This window comes from Cervus canadensis, chromosome 5 (assembly GCF_019320065.1).
Source record: "Cervus canadensis isolate Bull #8, Minnesota chromosome 5, ASM1932006v1, whole genome shotgun sequence".
In the NCBI taxonomy this organism is placed as follows: Eukaryota; Metazoa; Chordata; class Mammalia; order Artiodactyla; family Cervidae; genus Cervus; species Cervus canadensis.
The window spans coordinates 46,607,269-46,625,111 of NC_057390.1; the positions used below are offsets into that span (position 1 = coordinate 46,607,269).

Genomic DNA, 17,843 nt, shown 5'->3' on the forward strand with positions numbered 1-17,843 from the left:
TGGACATCTAGGTTGCTTCCATGTCCTGGCTATTATAAACAGTGCTGCGATGAACATGGGATGCACGTGTCTCTTTAAGATCTGGTTTCCTTGGTGTGTATGCCCAGAAGTGGCATTGCTGGGTCATATGGCAATTCTATTTCCAGTTTTTTGTTTTTGTTTTTTTTTTTGATGCTACTGTTCTAAATTTTTAATGCTTGGAAATGCCACCATTTTAAAACTCTGGATAAAGTAGTAGAATTGACACAGAGGAGCTATGGGCTACCCCTGACATTTTGACCAGAAGTAAAGTTCAAGCTTTAAACCCTTTCTATTAAATAAACACCCAAGAGCATCTTCCCTCTTACCCCTAAAGTCACTTATTTTACCATCAACAAACCTTTGGAAACAGCCAGGAAATGCATTACCATGTGTGGTGGAAAACACCCCTAGATAATATCTGAATGCCTTTAAATGATTCACTAAGTCTGACCATTTTAAATGTTATCAACTGCTTGGTTTCCCCAAAGGCCTTCCCACCAAACACAGCTTCAGCTCATCATATGTCACTTTAGGACAAGGTCATTCCATAATCAGATTTTTCAACTGTCCCACACTAAGAGCAGTTCTCTTTCTGTAATCTCAAATCTACTAAAATAGAAAGTAGACACCACAATGGCAAAATCTTTTATGCTTAAAGGCCAGTGTATTCAGTTCCTTTCCATGCAAATCTTAATGAGGTATCTTATATGCTTGCGATGTCTTTTCCAAATCAAGTGTGGGGCAACCTTTGAAGATCCACTTGGCGTTGTCATCTTGTCCTATGGTCTGGTAAGTATCTTACGCCAGAAAGGAATATACTTGCTGACCTACAGATTAGTCCCCGGGGAGTGTGCTAGATAAGCGCTAACGTCTATGATCTCTTCCATTGCCGTCAAGCTCACAGTGGGGCCGTTCCCAACTTGAATCAGCAGATGCCTACAGAAGCCACTCAGATACGCCATGGCAGGGAGGAGGAAGAGGAGGAGTTTGCTGTCCTAGGGTGGAGGGAAGAGGCTGCTGGTTGGCAAAGCTAGGACTAATGGTGGTGAAGTCATCCCCTCTAGGATGCCATGCCCAGCAGAAAGCCTCCGAAAAAGCCACCAGTCACTAGAACGTTCTTCTTCACAAATGACACCACCTCCTCTGCTTTGCTCTTGACCTCTGTAGGTATCTGGTTGCTCTTGCGGATCTTCAGCTGTTCTTTGGCCTTCTTCATGTCCTTTTCTACACGCTGCCAGTCCTCTTTGATGTAGCCAGTATGGTTTGCAAGCTGAAGCAGAAAAAAGGCACCTCCCACAGGCGTTGCAGCCAGTTTTCCAACCTTCTGGAATATGAAACCCATGGATCTTGACTGGCGGCAGCCATTTCGGCGAGCTCGTCTGGCGATGACACCCGCGGGGCTTCCTATTTCCAGTTTTTTAAGAAATCTCCGCACTGTTCTCCATAGTGGCTGTACTAGTTTGCATTCCCACCAACTGTGTAAGCGGGTCCCTTTTCTCCACTCCCTCTCCAGCATTTATTGCTTGTAGACTTTTGGATAACAGCCATCCTGACTGGCGTGCAATGGTACCTCATTGAGGTTTTGATTTGTATTTCTCTGATAATGAGTGATGTTGAGCATCTTTCCAGAAAAATAAATGACCCAGTAAAAAAATGGGCCAAAGAACTAAACAGACATTTCTCCAAAGAAGACATACAGATGGCTAACAAACACATGAAAATTTGTTTATTTTAAATGAAAGGATAATTGCTTTACGACATTGTGTTGGTTTCTTCCCAGCATCAACATGAGGATTTCTTCTTAAATTTCTTATAGGAAGCATCTGCTATTAATGATTTGTCTTCATTTTTGCTTCTCAAACCTATGTAAGGTATTCAATTGAAGATAAATTGAGACAAAAGCTGAGAATCTTAGGGTCAATTGTTTTTATTTCATTTTCAACAGTTTCAGAAATGTACTAAATTGTAATACAGATTTTTAGAAAAAATAATTAAGACTCACTGGAAAAAACAAGATCATTAAATCATTTAAACTGATTTTTGAAAGCAACCAAAATGATGTTTAATGATTTTCATCTCCAGTTGCCCAAATTGAAAGTTCAGAACCAGAGAAACAAGGATTGAATGAAATAGCTAGTGGTCATTTCTCTCCTTGAAGTAAGTGTACCGCTTCTGCATCAGTAAGTGAAAGTGGTGATTTTCGGCCTTAGAGGAGCAGCCGGCTTACAGGAGTGAATTTCATATCTGCTTAGTTTCTTTGGCCAGGAACCATGGATCACCCAAAGTTAAATGCTCTTTGAAGTATCAAGAGCCTCAGCTTTCAGTGCTTCCAGAAATTTTCATGTACATTCTTCTAAAGAACCTATTAGGACATGCAGAGAATAAGAACTAGAAATTTAAAAAAGTAATAATAAAGTCGATTTGGAACTCCCTCGAACAGTCACAGGAAGAAATTATAAACCTTAACAAAGATCTGTGGGCTATGATAACTCATTACAAACTTCCTCAGACATACCCTCCTCATACTTCATATTATTTCTCTAGTAAATTGGGAACATCTTCAACCCAGAGACTGGTGCTCTCATATTCTGAAATTCTAAAAGCACTAGGCACAGTTTGAAACGAGTTATGAGAATTGGCTGATTCATATATTATCCCAGAAAATCTGATTGCACCAAAATGAGTTATTTAAAGCAAAATGAAGAAGAGAAATGGATGAATTCTGTGGAAAAATTTAAAGCGAATATTTGCAAGTCGATAACAATTGTGGTTACCCTACTGACAAGAGCAACGGTTGCAGTTCGTGGCTTGCTGCAGAAGTTTCCAGATTCAGTAAAGTAATTTACCTTTGTTTCCAACTTGTAGTGTTGGTATTAATGATAGTTCAATCTACACTGAAAATATACAGAAAAAAAAGAAATAATGAAAAATCTTTTAACAAAATTTGTTTCAATGTTAACATTTGCAGACAGAGAGACAGAGAGGAGGGAGGGGAAGTGTAATTTGAATAATCACCCTTTTAGCATTAAATCTACAATGTGATAGGGGCTTCCCATGCGGCCCTAGTGGTAAAGAACCCGCTTGCCAATGCAGGAGATGTGATTTCAATCACTGGGTGGGGAGGATCCCCTGGAGGAAGTCACGACAACCCACTCCAGTATTCTTACCTGGAGAATCCCATGGGCAGAGGAGCCTGGTGGGCTACAGTCCACAGAGTTGCAAAGAGTCGGACACGACTGAAGCGACTTGGCGCACACTACAACGTGATAGACAAATACAATAGTCTTTGGACAGGAACTAGCAACAGGAGAAAGATGTCTATTAAAGTTTTGACTTGACTGCCCCCTAGTGTGCTTTGACATAATGACCAGGTGAAAGTATTACTAAGTAAATATTAATATATGTACAGAAACTATAATTTCAAAGGTCAAACCCTCCTAACTAGAACACAAGCCCCAAAAGTGTCTCAGAATAAACAAAGTCATCTGAAAGTGATCTGGGAACTCTTTCTGGGCTTCCTGGTAGCATTCTGGTGGTAGTCTGTCGACTGATTTCCTCTAGCTGGAGATACATTCCAGACTGTATTTGGAAGCACTCTGTTCTACAGTTGGCATCAAATCACATGAAGTCTTTTCCCAAAATGATAAGAGAGCTCTCAGGTGGACTCCATAAACAAGGTGGGGGTCATATTTCCTTGTGAGTTTAATGTATGACAAAGGTATTGCTTGCTAGCAACATTGACTACTAAAAACAACACATTCCACATCTATGAACACTGGTCTGACTCATGGGCCAGGGGACAGGGAATCTGCCAGATTTGAGAGGGGCCAGAAAAGCAAAGGGCTCTGCAGTAGGTTTAGCCTATGGTGCAAGCAGCCCTGCCTCCTGGGCCAGTGAGGACACAGAGAGCAGGTCAGAGACATCAGCCATCAGGGCATAACTGACACTCAGGGAACACATGGGTGGACAGGAGTCAAATATGGACTTCTTTCTAAACCAGAGCTAAGACAGGTCAATTTGTGGGCCACAAGACAGTCAATAAAGTTAAATGAATTCTAACTGTATCAAGTATATTCTACAAAAACAAGGAAATAGTATTCAAAGTCAGTAACAGAAAACAATCAGAAAAATCTTCAAGTATTTGGAAAATAAATAAGAAACTGCTTTTAAAAAAGCTAGAGTCAAAGAAGAACTCAAAGAGAAAAGTAGAGCTCATTGTGAATTGAAAAAAAATATTGTGTATCAAAACTTGTGGGAGGAAAGAAAGCTGAATTCATAGCAATAAACTTGTGTAGTAAAGATGAATTGCAATCAATCACCTTAGCTACCACTCTGATGTACTAGTAAAATTTTAAACAAAGTTACAGTAGAACACAGGGGTCTTTCATGAAGAGGGACGTGGCCATGCAGACTGTAACTCAGGTACAGTGATACAGGTGCAGCTTGTAGCACTAGAATCATCTCAGGGTGGGAAGATGCATATTCCTAGCTTCACCTCTCCCGCCCATCCTTTTGTCTGCGTTGTTTGTTTGTTTTTTGATATTGAGCTGCATGAGCTCTCTGTATATTTTGCAGATTAGTTCCTTGTTGATTGCTTCATCTGCAAATGTTTTCTCCCATTCTGAGGGCTGGCTTTTTGCTTTGTTTATGGTTTCCTTTGCTGTGTAAAAGCTTTTTGCAAGTCAGACAGCAAAAGACAAATGTCATATGATGTCGCTTATATGTAGAATCTTAAAAAATGGTAGAACTGAACCTCCAGAACAGAAATAGAGTCACAGACATAGAAAACAAACTTATGATTACCAAGAGGAGAAGGAGTGGAGGGATAAACTGGGAGACTGGGGTCGCCATATACACACTAATATATGTAAAGTGCATGTTCAGTCGCTTCAGTTGTGTCCGACTCTCTGCAACCGTGTGAACTGTAGACCTGCCAGGCTCCTCTGTCCATGGGGATTCTCCAGGCAAGATTACTGAAGTGGGTGGTCACACCCTCCTCCAAGGGGTCTTCCCAACCCAGGGATAGAACCCATTTATAAAGGAGATAACTAGTAATAATAAGAACCCACTGTATAGCACAGGGAACTCTACTCAATACTCTGTAATGACCTATATGGGAAAAAAATAATAAAGAATAGATATATGTATACGTATATGTAACTTATTCACTTTGCTGTATGGCAGAAACTAATAAAACATTGCACATCAACTATACTCCAATGAAAATTAAGTTAAAAGAGCGGCAAAAAGTGCACATTACTAGTTTCACAAGAGAAAATTGTGACAGTGGATAAGCATTTTGAGTAATTACTCAGTGAATTCAGTGATGAGGAAAGTCAAAGAGGATTTTTAGACAATGATATTATGGTTCCTTACATATGTGAGCTTTGAGCTGCTCAAAGGCCAAAAACCACTGTAGTGCAGGCAACTTTGTATTCTCCAGTTGGTTAGTGAGAGTGACGATCTGCTGGTCAAGTCATGAAGCGAGTGCCTTGAAGGGATTAAGTGGCAGTGGTGATGTCACAAACAGACTAGGGTGTCCTCCCGGCAACATGACTGAAATTCTGTGCAGCCATGAGGTCAGTTGGGAACCTATTAGGTGCTCCTGGGGGATGTGGCAGCCTTAGCTTGGAGGGAATACAGAGTGTGAGCATCCTTATGGGGAGAAAGATGGAGCTCAGGGAGGCTGTTCTAGTGATGCCTTGACCCCTGTTTACACAGAAGAGGCACTCAGGCATATGTCCCCACGACTGTGGTGTCTTCCTCAGGCTCCACAGACATTTCCACCTGAGCCCAGCCTGGGGACAGATTGTCCTCTGGGCACCAGTGCTTCTCCTGCCACCCTGAGGGTTGAGCCTCTGGAAAGCTTATGTTTGGGGCCATTATGCTGTGCAGGGTCCAGTGAGTGGCTGCTCACAGAGGTATGTGCAGTAGCCCCAGTTTCCACACTGGTGATTGTGGTAAAACATCAAGAGAATTTTGGATGGATGTGTGTCTCCATTGTGAATATGTCCAGAAATATACATTGAAATTTGCCATTTGTTTCTGAATGTGTTAGAAGCCTTGTATATGGATGATTCTGTGGGACTTTCTAGTTAAGTATGGGCTTCTCAGATGGTGCTAGTCGTAAAGAACCAGCCTGCCAATGCAGGAGATGCAGGAGGTGGGAGTTCGACCCCTGGGTCAGGAAGATCCTCTGGAGGAGGGCTTAGCAACCCACTACAGTATTCTTGCCTGGAGAATCCCGTGGCCAGAAGAGCGTGGCAGGCTACAGTCAACAGAGTTGTACAAAGTCAGACACGACTGAAGCAACTTAGCACGCATACAAACTAATTAAGGATACAATTTTAATTGCAATCGCTATGGAACCCATTATGCTGAAATAGAAAATCATGCCTAGTATGTCTTTTTCTTTAACCAGAAAGAGTATTATATTGTCCTAGCAATCTGGAATTATTTTATTTCAGTCATAGCATGTCATGACATGTAACTAGCTGGCCCATTATTAATTCAGAGATATTTTTAGAACATTAAAGTATTCACTTTCTATACAACAACAGTGGAAAAAATAGACATTAGATGACATACAATTGCAAACGTTAAAGATCCTTTTCAGTTACACTAATGTTTACTTAATTTATTCTGCATTAATTTCCAAAATTGCCTATGGTTATTAAACTGGATGCACTTAATTGACAAATATTGACAAGGCAGGGTGGAGGAGGCTGACCTTTCACTCAGCCCCCCTTTCTCAGAACTGGCTGCTAGGGGTCACAGAACCCCCTACAGTCCCTGCTGCTTCTGCCAGGACCACGCTGTGTCACTGATGGAGCCTTAACACATGGTACCTGTGGGGCAGACAAGACACTCATGGTCCAGAGCCCTCACTGCACACTCTTCCCCTGAGATCGCCACCATCCTCCTCTTACACAGACTCAGAGCATCCGCTCTCAGTTCCCCAGAGAAGCTGCACGTTGAGCAGCTGAGCCACCCAGGCAGGGAGGTTTGTGCTCAGGGCTGCATCACTGTGGGAGGATCTTCTGTACCTTGATAACAGTAATAGACTCCAGCATCCTCAGCCTGCACTCTGCTGATTGTCAGTGTGAAATCTGTCCCTGATCCACTGCCGGTGAACCTGTCTGGGACCCCAGTGATATGATTGGAAACCTGATAGATCAGACCCTGTGGTGATTGGCCTGGTTTATGTTGAATCCAATTCAAATAAGTTTTTCCATCACTATGTACCAGGCTCTGACTAGACTTGCAGGAGATGGAGGCCGTCTCTCCAGGATGACAGACAGGGAGAGTGGAGTCTGGGTCAGCACAACATCCCCACTGGATCCTAAAGGAATGAAAGAGAATTAGGAAGATACAAATATTAGCATCCATTTTTATTGTTTCCTTTTTCTGATTTATTTTAGCTCAAATATTAATACTACTTTGTATTACTCTTATTATCTGTAATCATACTGCAAAATTGTACAATCACAATAATGTATTTGATATCTGTGAAGTGTAGAGAGACCTCTAAACATCCCATTCATCACCCCCACTTCCCTTGTCACAGTCCTGACCTGAGCAGAGGACCTTCTTCCTTCTGGAACATTCCTCACTCTCATAGATCTAAGGTTCCCATGCCCATCTGCAGGACAAGGCACACACATCTAACAGAGAACACACGTGGAGAGCAGTGCTGCCCCCAGAGCTCACCCCCCATCCTCCTTCTCAACCCCTCTCCATCCTTACCTGGGACCCAGAGCAGGAGCAGCTCCAGGAGCTGAGCAGGGAACCACATGTTCAGCAGTGTGAACTGAGGGGTCCTGATAAGTCAGAGCAAGGCCAAGAGCTGAGCTTTTATCTCAGACTTGGAAGGGAAGGTCCTCCCTGAGGAACAACATGCAAATCCCCTGGTGGGGGCAGAGGTGTGGACAGAGCCAGGGGGAGGTGGGACGGGTCAACTTTCAGCAAAGTGAAATAAAGGTCTTCTGTGTTGAGATGTAAACCAATGGCTACAGTCTATACTGCTTGGAGCAGTGGGATGAAGAATCTCACTGTGAAAGTGCAGATTCTTTGCAAAAACCCAGTGCACATTGGCCAGGACTCTAAGAAAGCAGTGGGGAGCCTACTTGTGGACATGTATGTTCAGGGTTAGTATCTGGGAGGGAATGTCCATCTAACTCTGATTCTTCCCAGCTGATCTAGATAGGAGAACAACTTCTTCCCCACTGGTACTGACCCTCAGAATTTCCTCCAAAGAATATCATGAAGTTGAGCTGCTTCAAGAACTGTTACATAATTGCAGTTCCCAAGTTACCTGTTGAAGAATGCTAGAATCAGCTGTTAGAAATGATCCTGGCAACAAGTGAAGTAACTTTCAAAGAATACTTAAGTCAAAAGAAATTGCCAAGGAGAAAAATAATATATATGTTGTTCAGAGAGTTAATATTTCAGTTGAAGACAATAATAATTTGATGAGACTTTTATGCCTAAATCAGTGATATGAAATAACTGAAACTCAGTTTTTTCAATTTGGTGCATGTTCTACCATAATTCTATGTATGTCTGTCTTTGTCTCTCTGTCTCTGTCTGTCTGTCTCGCTTTCTCTCTCTATATAGAAAACAGCTTAGTCAAAGGAGTTTAAAAAAAAAAATATTCACTAGAGCTGGAGGACAGTATGCAAAAAGTGTGACTTTGTGTTTTTTTCCTGAGTGGTGCTTAGAAAAACTTTTCCTCTGCAGACTCAGGTTGAATCAGGTGCTATAGGATTTCCTGGTTCCCTCAGCTCTGTGTGAGGACCTAAGCCTCTCAATCCCTGTGTGTTGGAAGCTACACCCATGAGTCTACATTTCCAAAGGAGATGCTGTTTGTGAAATTGGTGAGGAGAGCAATGACTGGATCCTTTATTTGAATGTCTCAGGGTGGCCTGTGTCTATCACTGACACATTCCTTGGCTTTTACTTCTGAATGGTCCCCGTGGAACAGGATTCTGAGCCACTAGTGCTCGGAGGACAGTCTGTCACAGCAGCGTCCTTAGGTAGACAAACAAGACCATTGTCCTGTGTCAGCCTGACACAGGACATGTTGAACTGAACAGTTCCAGAAAAACAGTGCCAATATCAAATTCTCTTTGTCCTGAAAACAGAATCTTGAAAATTGTAAAAGTAGACTTTGCTGTCTTTTTAAAATTGGGGAATTTAAACCCAAGGCATACATGCTAAGTCACTTCAGTCTTGTCCAACTCTTTGCAACACTATGGACTCTAGCCCACCAGGTTCCTCTGGCCATGGGATTTCCCAGGCAAGAAAACTGGAATGGGTTGCCATGCCCTTCTCCAGGGGAATTTAAACCCAAAGACAAGCTTAATTGACTATGAAGACAAATTAACTAATACAACACTCTGTAAGATTCAGCAATAATGCTTCATCTGCATATTCTCTTGGAAACATTCAATAATAACATTTTGATAATATTGACCAAAAACGATGTTCATCTTTAAACTCTGAACTTTCCGGACTAATCTCATCTGCTGAGAAAATCGTGGTGTTGAGTTGCTTGCAGAATGACATATGCTCCATATTTCACTAGTCACACTATTAGTTATGCTTTAATCTTATTCCATTTCCTTAAGCTTTCACTTTCTTTGACCTGGTCTTTTTCAGAAGGATTCTGGGTCTTCGATCTGGCTCTGAAGATATCAAGACAAGGGGGATTTCTAGTATCGGCTAAACACAGGACACTGCTGTGCTGAGAATTCCAGCACTTTATCTAGTAAAGAAGTTAAAAGAAATTCTTATAGTTTTGAAAAAGGGACATTTAAGACCCTGTGGAAAAAATATCAAAGCAAATGATGTAAACTGATACCTGAAGGCAGTTACATTCTCTGTAATCACTTCTTTCCCTCCCTTGTTAACACAGATGGAAAGATTAGAGCAGGAAAGACCCAGGGGTGAATGAAGTATTTAGTGGCCATTCCTCATATTATAATGAAAATACACTGCCTGCATCAGTATGTGAGAATGGAGATTTTCTGCCTTTAGGAAGCAGTGGGCTCACAGGAGTGAATTTCACATTACTTAGTCACTTTTGACCAGAAGCCACGGATCACTCAAAGTCCAAATGCTCTTTGGAGCATCAACTGCCCCCATCTTTCTGTGCTTCCAGAAATTTGCATATTGACTCTTCTAAAGCAGTGACCTGATCAGAGAATAATGGTCAGATATGGAAAATAAGTACATGAATGAAAAAGAAAATAAAATGATCCCATTACAAACACGCATCCTGGTCAATTAGAAACAGTTTCAATGCCACAGATTGGCTCTTCTCCTGGAATTCTCATAGACTTATGTTAAATGTAAAGCTGATTGTTAGAATGTTGAAAATCCCTTATTCAAGGGAATCACACTAAAGTAGTTTATTATTTTATAACTATAGAGAGGAATTGGGTCTCATGCTTTTGGTGATGATAAAGTGTATAAATACAAAGATAAGAAACCTTTGATTCTATTACAGAAAAGAAAGCAAATAATTTGTGGTCACAACAACCCTGTTTATACCCCTAAACAGGCAGCATCTTTTTGTTTGGAATTGAATAATAATGTTTCAAGAGTGAGTAAAATCATTTGTCTTCGTATAACCGAAACTTCTAGTGTTGGTCATAACCAGAGTTTAGTACACTCAGACCAGGTAGGAAAAAAAGAATAGAGAATGAAAAACCTGTTGCAAAATGTGTCTCTGTTAAGATTTGCAGAGAAAAAAGAGAAACAGTGAGATTAGAGAGAGGGAGAAGGAGAGAAGAGGCATAATATGAACGACCATCCTCCTCACAACAAGATCTTCAAGGGGTGAGGCAAATAAAAACTTAAGACGAAAACTTGCAACAGGATAGACGTGTGGATATTACAACTTTGACTTGCCCGTCCCTAGCATGTTTTGAGATAAGGACCAGGTGAAAGTAGGTACAAATACAGATAGAATTTCCCCACTCAAGTGCTAGTTCAGAAGTTGTGTCACGAGAAATGGCTTGGGAAGTCTTTCTGGGCTGCCTGGTGGCATTCTGGTTGTTGTCTGGTGGCTGATTTCCCTTAGTTGAGGTGCTGTCCAAATGACACTTCAGGGCACAAAACTAGGTACCGAATTGCAGGAAAAAATTTCCCACAGTGGTTAGAGAGTTCTCACATTGCTCCCTAAGCAGGTTGTAGATGTACATTCCCTTTCAGGGTGCTGAATGTTTGTCTTTCTCTTAATGAACATAATTGCCAGACAGCTTCTCTGGTTCCGGACACAGCATAATCCACATGCAGGAGGGCTGGTCTGGCTCCTGGACCAGGTGACATGGGATCTTCCAGATCTGAGTGGGGTCAGAAAAGCAAACTGCTCTCTGCAGCCTGCGGTGCCAGCAGCCCTCCACGCGGCCCTGGAAAACACAGAAGACTTGATTGAAGACGTCAATCATCTGGATCTGTTGACACTTAGAACACTGAGGAACAATAGTAAAATGATTCCAAACCTGCCTGACATCAAAATACAACAGGGAGCTTAGTGGATGCTCGAGGGGGAACATTGCAGCCATTTCCTGGAGGGATGGTGGAGCATGAGCTCCATTAGTGGGGAGGAAGATGGAGGTTCTGGCAGGGCTGTTCTGGGGGAACTCTGAGCCCTGTTTACACAGAAGAGGACCCAATGACTGTGACTAAGGCCTCCATGTGGCCTCCTCCTTAAGGCCCTACACTCATATCCGTCTCAGCCCAGCCTGGTGTCAGACTGTCTTCTGCTCACCGCAGCTCCTCCTGCCACCCTAGGGCTGAGCTTCATTTGGAAGATTCCATTTGGATCCTTATATTCTGCATGGCCCAGGGAATGTCCTGCTCACAGATGTGTGTGCAGTGTCTCCAGGCTCCTCACTGCTGATTCAAATGAGAAATCAATAGACTCTTGAATAGAAATAGGTCCTCTCCTTGAACATGTGATGAACATGTGTACACCCTGAATACTTGTGTTTCTTCATATGTGTTACAAATCCATGAATATAAAGCACTTATTTCTAGATAAAATACAATTTTATTGATAGTAATTTTCAAGATAATAATACAATTTTAATAGCATTTGCTGTGTAACCTCAAGCTGGAAAGGAAATCATCTTCAGTAAGTTTTATTCCTTTAACCAGCAACAGGATTATATTGTTCAGGGAGATTTGGAATTAGTTTATGCCAATCACATGCTGTCAGAATATATAACTAGCATGTCCAGTATTGCTTGGGAAATATTTTAGAGCGTTTAAAAACTGGGATCTATTTGAAGTACTCAGTTTCTACCAGGGAAGAATCTGCCTGCAATGCAGGAGACCCTGTTTTGATTCCTGGGTTGGGAAAACCCCCTGGAGAAGGGATAGGCTACCCACTCCAGTATTCTTGGGCTTCCCTGGTGCTCAGACAGTCAAAATGATGCCCAGTGAGGCAATGATGCCATCCAGCCATCTGTCAATTCCTTGTCCTCCTGCCCTCAATCTTTCCCAGCATCAGGTTCTTTTCCAATGAGCTGGCTATTTGCATCAGTTGGCCAAGGTACTAGAGCTTAAACTTCATCACCAATCCTTCCAATGAGGACTCAGCTTTGATTTCCTTTAGGATTGACTGGATTGATTTCTTTGCTGTCCAAGGCACTCTCAAGAGTCTTCTCCAGCACCACAGTTCAAAAGCATGAATTCTTTGGCACTCAGCTTTCTTTATGATCCAACTCTCATATTTGTGCATCATATTGCACTTTGATTTAAGAATGCTGAGTTTCCCCCTCTATGTGCTGATTTTTCTTCTTGTTTCAATATTTGTTTAAAGACTCTGGATTTGTTCTTTTTCATGTTAATTGTGATATTAAAAAACATACAGGAAAAACAGGCAAATATGTTAAGTATACAACACATGAAGGCTTATATATATCAGTATCTGGATAAAATATCAAATACGTCATATGCTACAGATGCCTGACTCTTGCACTGTGAAAACCACTAACTACTCCAACCAAGAACACGGGCATTCTGAAAGTTAGGGGAGAAGATGTCTACCTTCAGGGAAACCTGAGGTCCTAGTAGTCTAGGACAGAAGCAGGAGCTGAGATGCAGGGAGCAGAGAAAAGGCATGAGTATGATTCAAAGCCAGGAAATTCTAGAACAGATTTAGTTGAACAAACTTAGAAGCTGTGGCTACATGAAGTTCAAATTTCATGATGGTATTCTGTCTCTAATATGAGGATAATTTTCAGATTTTAAGAGAATATCCATCAGGATGATTAAGATTTTCCAGACTAGGATTTTCTGCCAGAGAGACTGAGGGAAAGATAGTTTTCTCAGAACCACTGAGAAAGTCACTCCCTGGGGCCCCAACACTGTTTATGAGCAAGTGTCTGAGTCTGGCAGGTAGGGTGGGGGGCCCCCACCATCAGTGTGGGGAAAGTCTGTGCTCCAGGGGACTGGAGAGCAGGTGGTCGGTCCTTCACAGTTAGTGATGCTGAGAGCTGAGCGAGAGTCAGCATGGAGCCGTCTGTGAGCATCTCAGCCAGCAGTCCAGACCGTGGGGAGCTCATGACAGGGACTCCTGGGCTCTGGACCTGAGGGTGTTCCCACCTCCTTCCAGGGCTCCCCACCATTTCCTCCTCCCACAGTTTGTTCTCCACTGAGAGGAGCAGCTGCTCTGACCCCGATTCCCTGGGGGAAGCAGCTGCTCAGCTGAGCACAAGGGCTGAGCCTATGAGGGAGGGGTATGTTTAGGGCCATGACATGTGAGGGTCCCAGTGAGGGTTCTGGGCACAGAAGTCACGTGCAGGGACCCCACCCTGGAGAGTGTGAGTGTGAATCTGTCCTAGACCCACAGTCACTGAGCCAGGCTGGGACCCCAGGAGCCTGGGGAACCCCTGTGATCAGTGGTTGAGGAGAGTGTATGGTTTGTGCCGGAAGCATGGCGGGCAGCTGTGTCCATTACTGTGGATGAGATGAGAGGACCTTCAGGAGATGGAGACGCTCCCTCCATGGCCACAGGCCAGAGCGAGGAGATGGAGTCAGCTCAGCAGCCTCACGGGAAACTGGGGAAGAAAGGCACTTAGTGTGAGTGCAAACATGGAACCGTAGTGATGAAGGAAAATAAAATGATGTTGCTTATTCAGGTGTTTTTTTTTTTAATATAAATGTAGTTCTGTGTATAAATTTTCTCTAGTTTTAAGTACTTATAACCTAAGCAATGACTAAAATATCCTTCAGTCAGTCAGTTCAGTCGCTCAGTCCTTAGGATGTAGATAAACCTAAGGACATGGGCATGATGTAATTATAACCTGGTATGATGTCAACATTTTGCAGAGTATATACTGCTGACTAGACCCCAAACAACAAAGCACTGGAAGAAGCTCAATCAAGTCTCTTGTTAATGTAGGTACTTAATTCTTCTTGATTATTTTTAAAAGTTTCTGGTTTCATGAAAATATTCTACATCCTGTCACATATGTGGTAAGCATATAATAAGTAATTCCCATCATAGCTACACATCCTCTGGCTCTGTCTTGATATCCATTATATTTCACCTGTGTTCATTGCCTTTTCTGAAACTATTTTTCTCTCTTGATAATGTATGCCTCCGTGTTTTCATAAAAGTGAGGCTGTAATGTATACACTTAATGTTTATGTAGATTAACATGCATATTTACCCTAAAAATGTTAGAGATGATTTTAGACGCTGGAGTGATTTATGTCAATCAGAAATGATTTACTTTTGAATCTGGCAATATGCTAGGTGTTGATGACTTTCATCCAATCAGGGAGACATGACTTTGAGGCTAGTCCTCAATCTGGTGATTCCTTGCTGTTCCTGGTTCATCTCCTCTCCCAGGTGTGGCCCTTCCCCCATTCTACCTGAAGGCTTTGTTCTAACCAGGATCCAACCTTCTCTGGTGCCCGTGGAGCCATATTTTTATCTCTGACCACAGATATTACTGAAAGCTGTGCTTGGCTATGAGGTCTCCACCATGTCTTTTTTTCCCTTAAAAATGTTTAGCTCTGAGGATTCCTTTGTGAGATAGAAAATGTGTTAAGTGTCATTAAAGAGAAATAGGGCTCACCTCCCTCGGCTTCACTACCTCTCAACTTTTCAAGTACCTCCTCTCTTTGCCCTCCTTGTACATGAGATAGAAATTAATTACTAAGAATTTTTTTGAGTCTCCAGACAGTCCCCATACCTCTATAATTTGAGAGAAAGATTATCACTTACATAAGGAAATTCCAGGTGGAGTAAGATGGGCACTAGCTGGAGCAGGATGGGTTGAAGGAGGTGGAAGTTTGGGCTTTTAATAGGGTTGTGGAGGGACTTGGTAAAGGCACTTGTGTGGACTTGGGTTTATGAGTTTTGAGTATGCCTGGTTGTTGGACAGATTTAGGGCAACGTGGATGCAGGAGAACAGGCTGAGAGGTATCACTGATCCTATATTAACAATGAAGTCAGACTTCTTGTTACCCGGAGCCCCTCTGATGTCTACATAAAGACTCAGCTTGCCATTGCCAATGCAAGAGATCAGGTTCAATCCCTAAGTCAGGAAGATCCTCTCAAGCAGAGAATGGCAAATTTCTCTGGTATTCTTGCCTTGGAAATCCCACGGACAGAGCCTGGTGGGCTGAAGCCCATGGTGTCAGAGTTGAACACAACCGAGCAACTAAACACAACAAATAAATATATCCCTTTTCTCCGAAATTTATACACTTCTTGTTCGGTTATAGAAAATACGATACTCCACCATTTAACAAAGTTGGAGTTACCAAAGCTAAAGAGAATCTAAGGAATAATTTGATATAAAGACACTGTGCAAAAGACCGTATCTCTCTAAGTACAGGATGAAGCAAATTGACAATGGCAGCAAGTATTTACTGAGTGAAAACCTGGAGAATTCCATGGACAGAGGACCCAGAAGGCTGCAGTCCATGGGATTGCAAAGCCATGACTGAGCGACTCACACTGCCGCTCACTTTTCATTTTCACTTACAAACTTTACCAGCCATATGATAACTATTTTCTATGTATTCTTTATTTAATTCTTATAACAAGTTTTAGCATTTTTATTGCTAAAGAAAATAAAATCTTTTATTTTCCTTCATTACCGATCAATAAACCAAGGGAAAAGGGCTTTACTGATGATGTTAGTGGTAAAGAACCCTGCTGCCAATGGGGAGATATGAGAGATGCGGGCTTGATCCCTGGGTTGAGAAGATCCCCTGGAGAAGGAAATGGCAACTTACTCCAGTATTCTAGCCTGGCAAGTCCCATGGACAGAGGAGCATGGCAGTCTCCAGTCCATGGTATCACTAAGAATTAGACACAAATGAAGTGACTTATCATGCATGCAAACGAAGGGAAAAAAGGTTAAATAAATCTCCAAATATATACAACTGTTAAATACAAGTCAAATTCTGAACAAGAATGCATGGTTGCATCCCTTTTGTCTCAGATGGGAGTAAATACCATTGTTATGTTTCTTTCCCTGAACTTCCTTCCATATCACCCCATGAGACAATGGTAACCTGGGTGAGAAGAAATACCTGACTTTTCACTCAGCCTCCTTTTCACAGAACTGGCTGCTATAGGACACAGGACCCCTCCAGTGCCTGCTGCTTCTGCCAGGAGCAGGCTGTGCAGCTCATGGGACCTTAACACGTAGTGCCTGAAGAAGAGCTAAGACACTCATGATCCAGAGCCCTCCTGCAGACTCTTCCCCTGAGATTGCCACCTGTTACACAGACTCAGATCATCCGCTGTCAGTTCCCCAGAGAAGCTGCACTTTGAGCAGCTGAGCCACCCAGGCAGGGAGGTTTGTGCTCAGGGCTGTATCACTGTGGGAGGATCATGTGTAGCTTGAAAACAGTAATAGACGCCAGCATCCTCAGCCTGCACACTGCTGATTGTCAGTGTGAAATCTGTCTCTGACCCACTGCCAGTGAACCTGTCTGGGACCCCAGTGCCACGGTTGGAAATCTGATAGATCAGTTGCTTTGGAGACTGGCCTGGTTTATGTTGAAACCAACGCAAATAGGTTTTTCCATCACTATATTTCAGACTCTGAGTAGACTTGCAGGAGATGGATACCGTCTCTCCAGGGGTGAAAGACAGGGTGAGGGGAGTCTGGGTCAGCACAACATCCCCACTGGATCCTAAAAGAAATGACAGAAAATTTTCTAGTTACATACAAATATTATGAGCTCTAATTATCATTTCCAATTTCTTATTTATGTTAGCTAAAATACTACTTGTTTTACTCTCATTATCAATACTTTTCATCCATACAACAAAAATGTACAGTCACGATAATGAACCTGACATCTGTGAAGTCTAAAGAAGCTGCTCAACATCCCCTGCATCATCCCCACTTCCTCTGTCACAGTCCTGACCAGAGTACAGGCCCCCATCCTCCTCTCATCCCCGCTCTGTTCTTACCTGGGACCCAGAGCAGGAGGAGCCCCAGGAGCTGAGCAAGGAACCTCATGTTCAGAAGTTTGAACTGAGGAGTCCTGATAAGTCAGAGAAAGATCAGAGGTGAGCTTTTATCTTAGACTTACAAGGGAAGATCCTCCCTGGGGAACAACATGCAAATCTCCTGGTGGGGGCAGCGGAGTAGACAGAGCCAGAGGGAGAGTGGGAGGGGTCAAACACAAGCAAAATGAAATAAAGCTCTTGTGTGTTTAGATGAATACCATTAGCTAAAGTTTATACTTCTTGGAACAGTGGGAAGAAGAATCTCACTGAGAAAGTGCAGATTGACTGTCAGGACACAGTGCATGTGACCTGGGGCTCTAAGAAA

At 42.6% G+C, this 17,843-nt stretch overlaps 1 pseudogene and 1 gene segment (V, D, J or C); both read right to left on the minus strand.

The window, feature by feature from the left end:
- Positions 1 to 1,081: 1,081 nt before the first annotated feature.
- On the minus strand, positions 1,082 to 7,816 carry LOC122442482 (annotated as a pseudogene).
- A 9,048-nt stretch (positions 7,817 to 16,864) lies between these two features.
- Positions 16,865 to 17,561, minus strand: LOC122442483. The segment is given in 2 exon segments: positions 16,865 to 17,196; positions 17,480 to 17,561. Coding segments are annotated over 2 exon segments (381 nt in total).
- Positions 17,562 to 17,843: the final 282 nt, after the last annotated feature.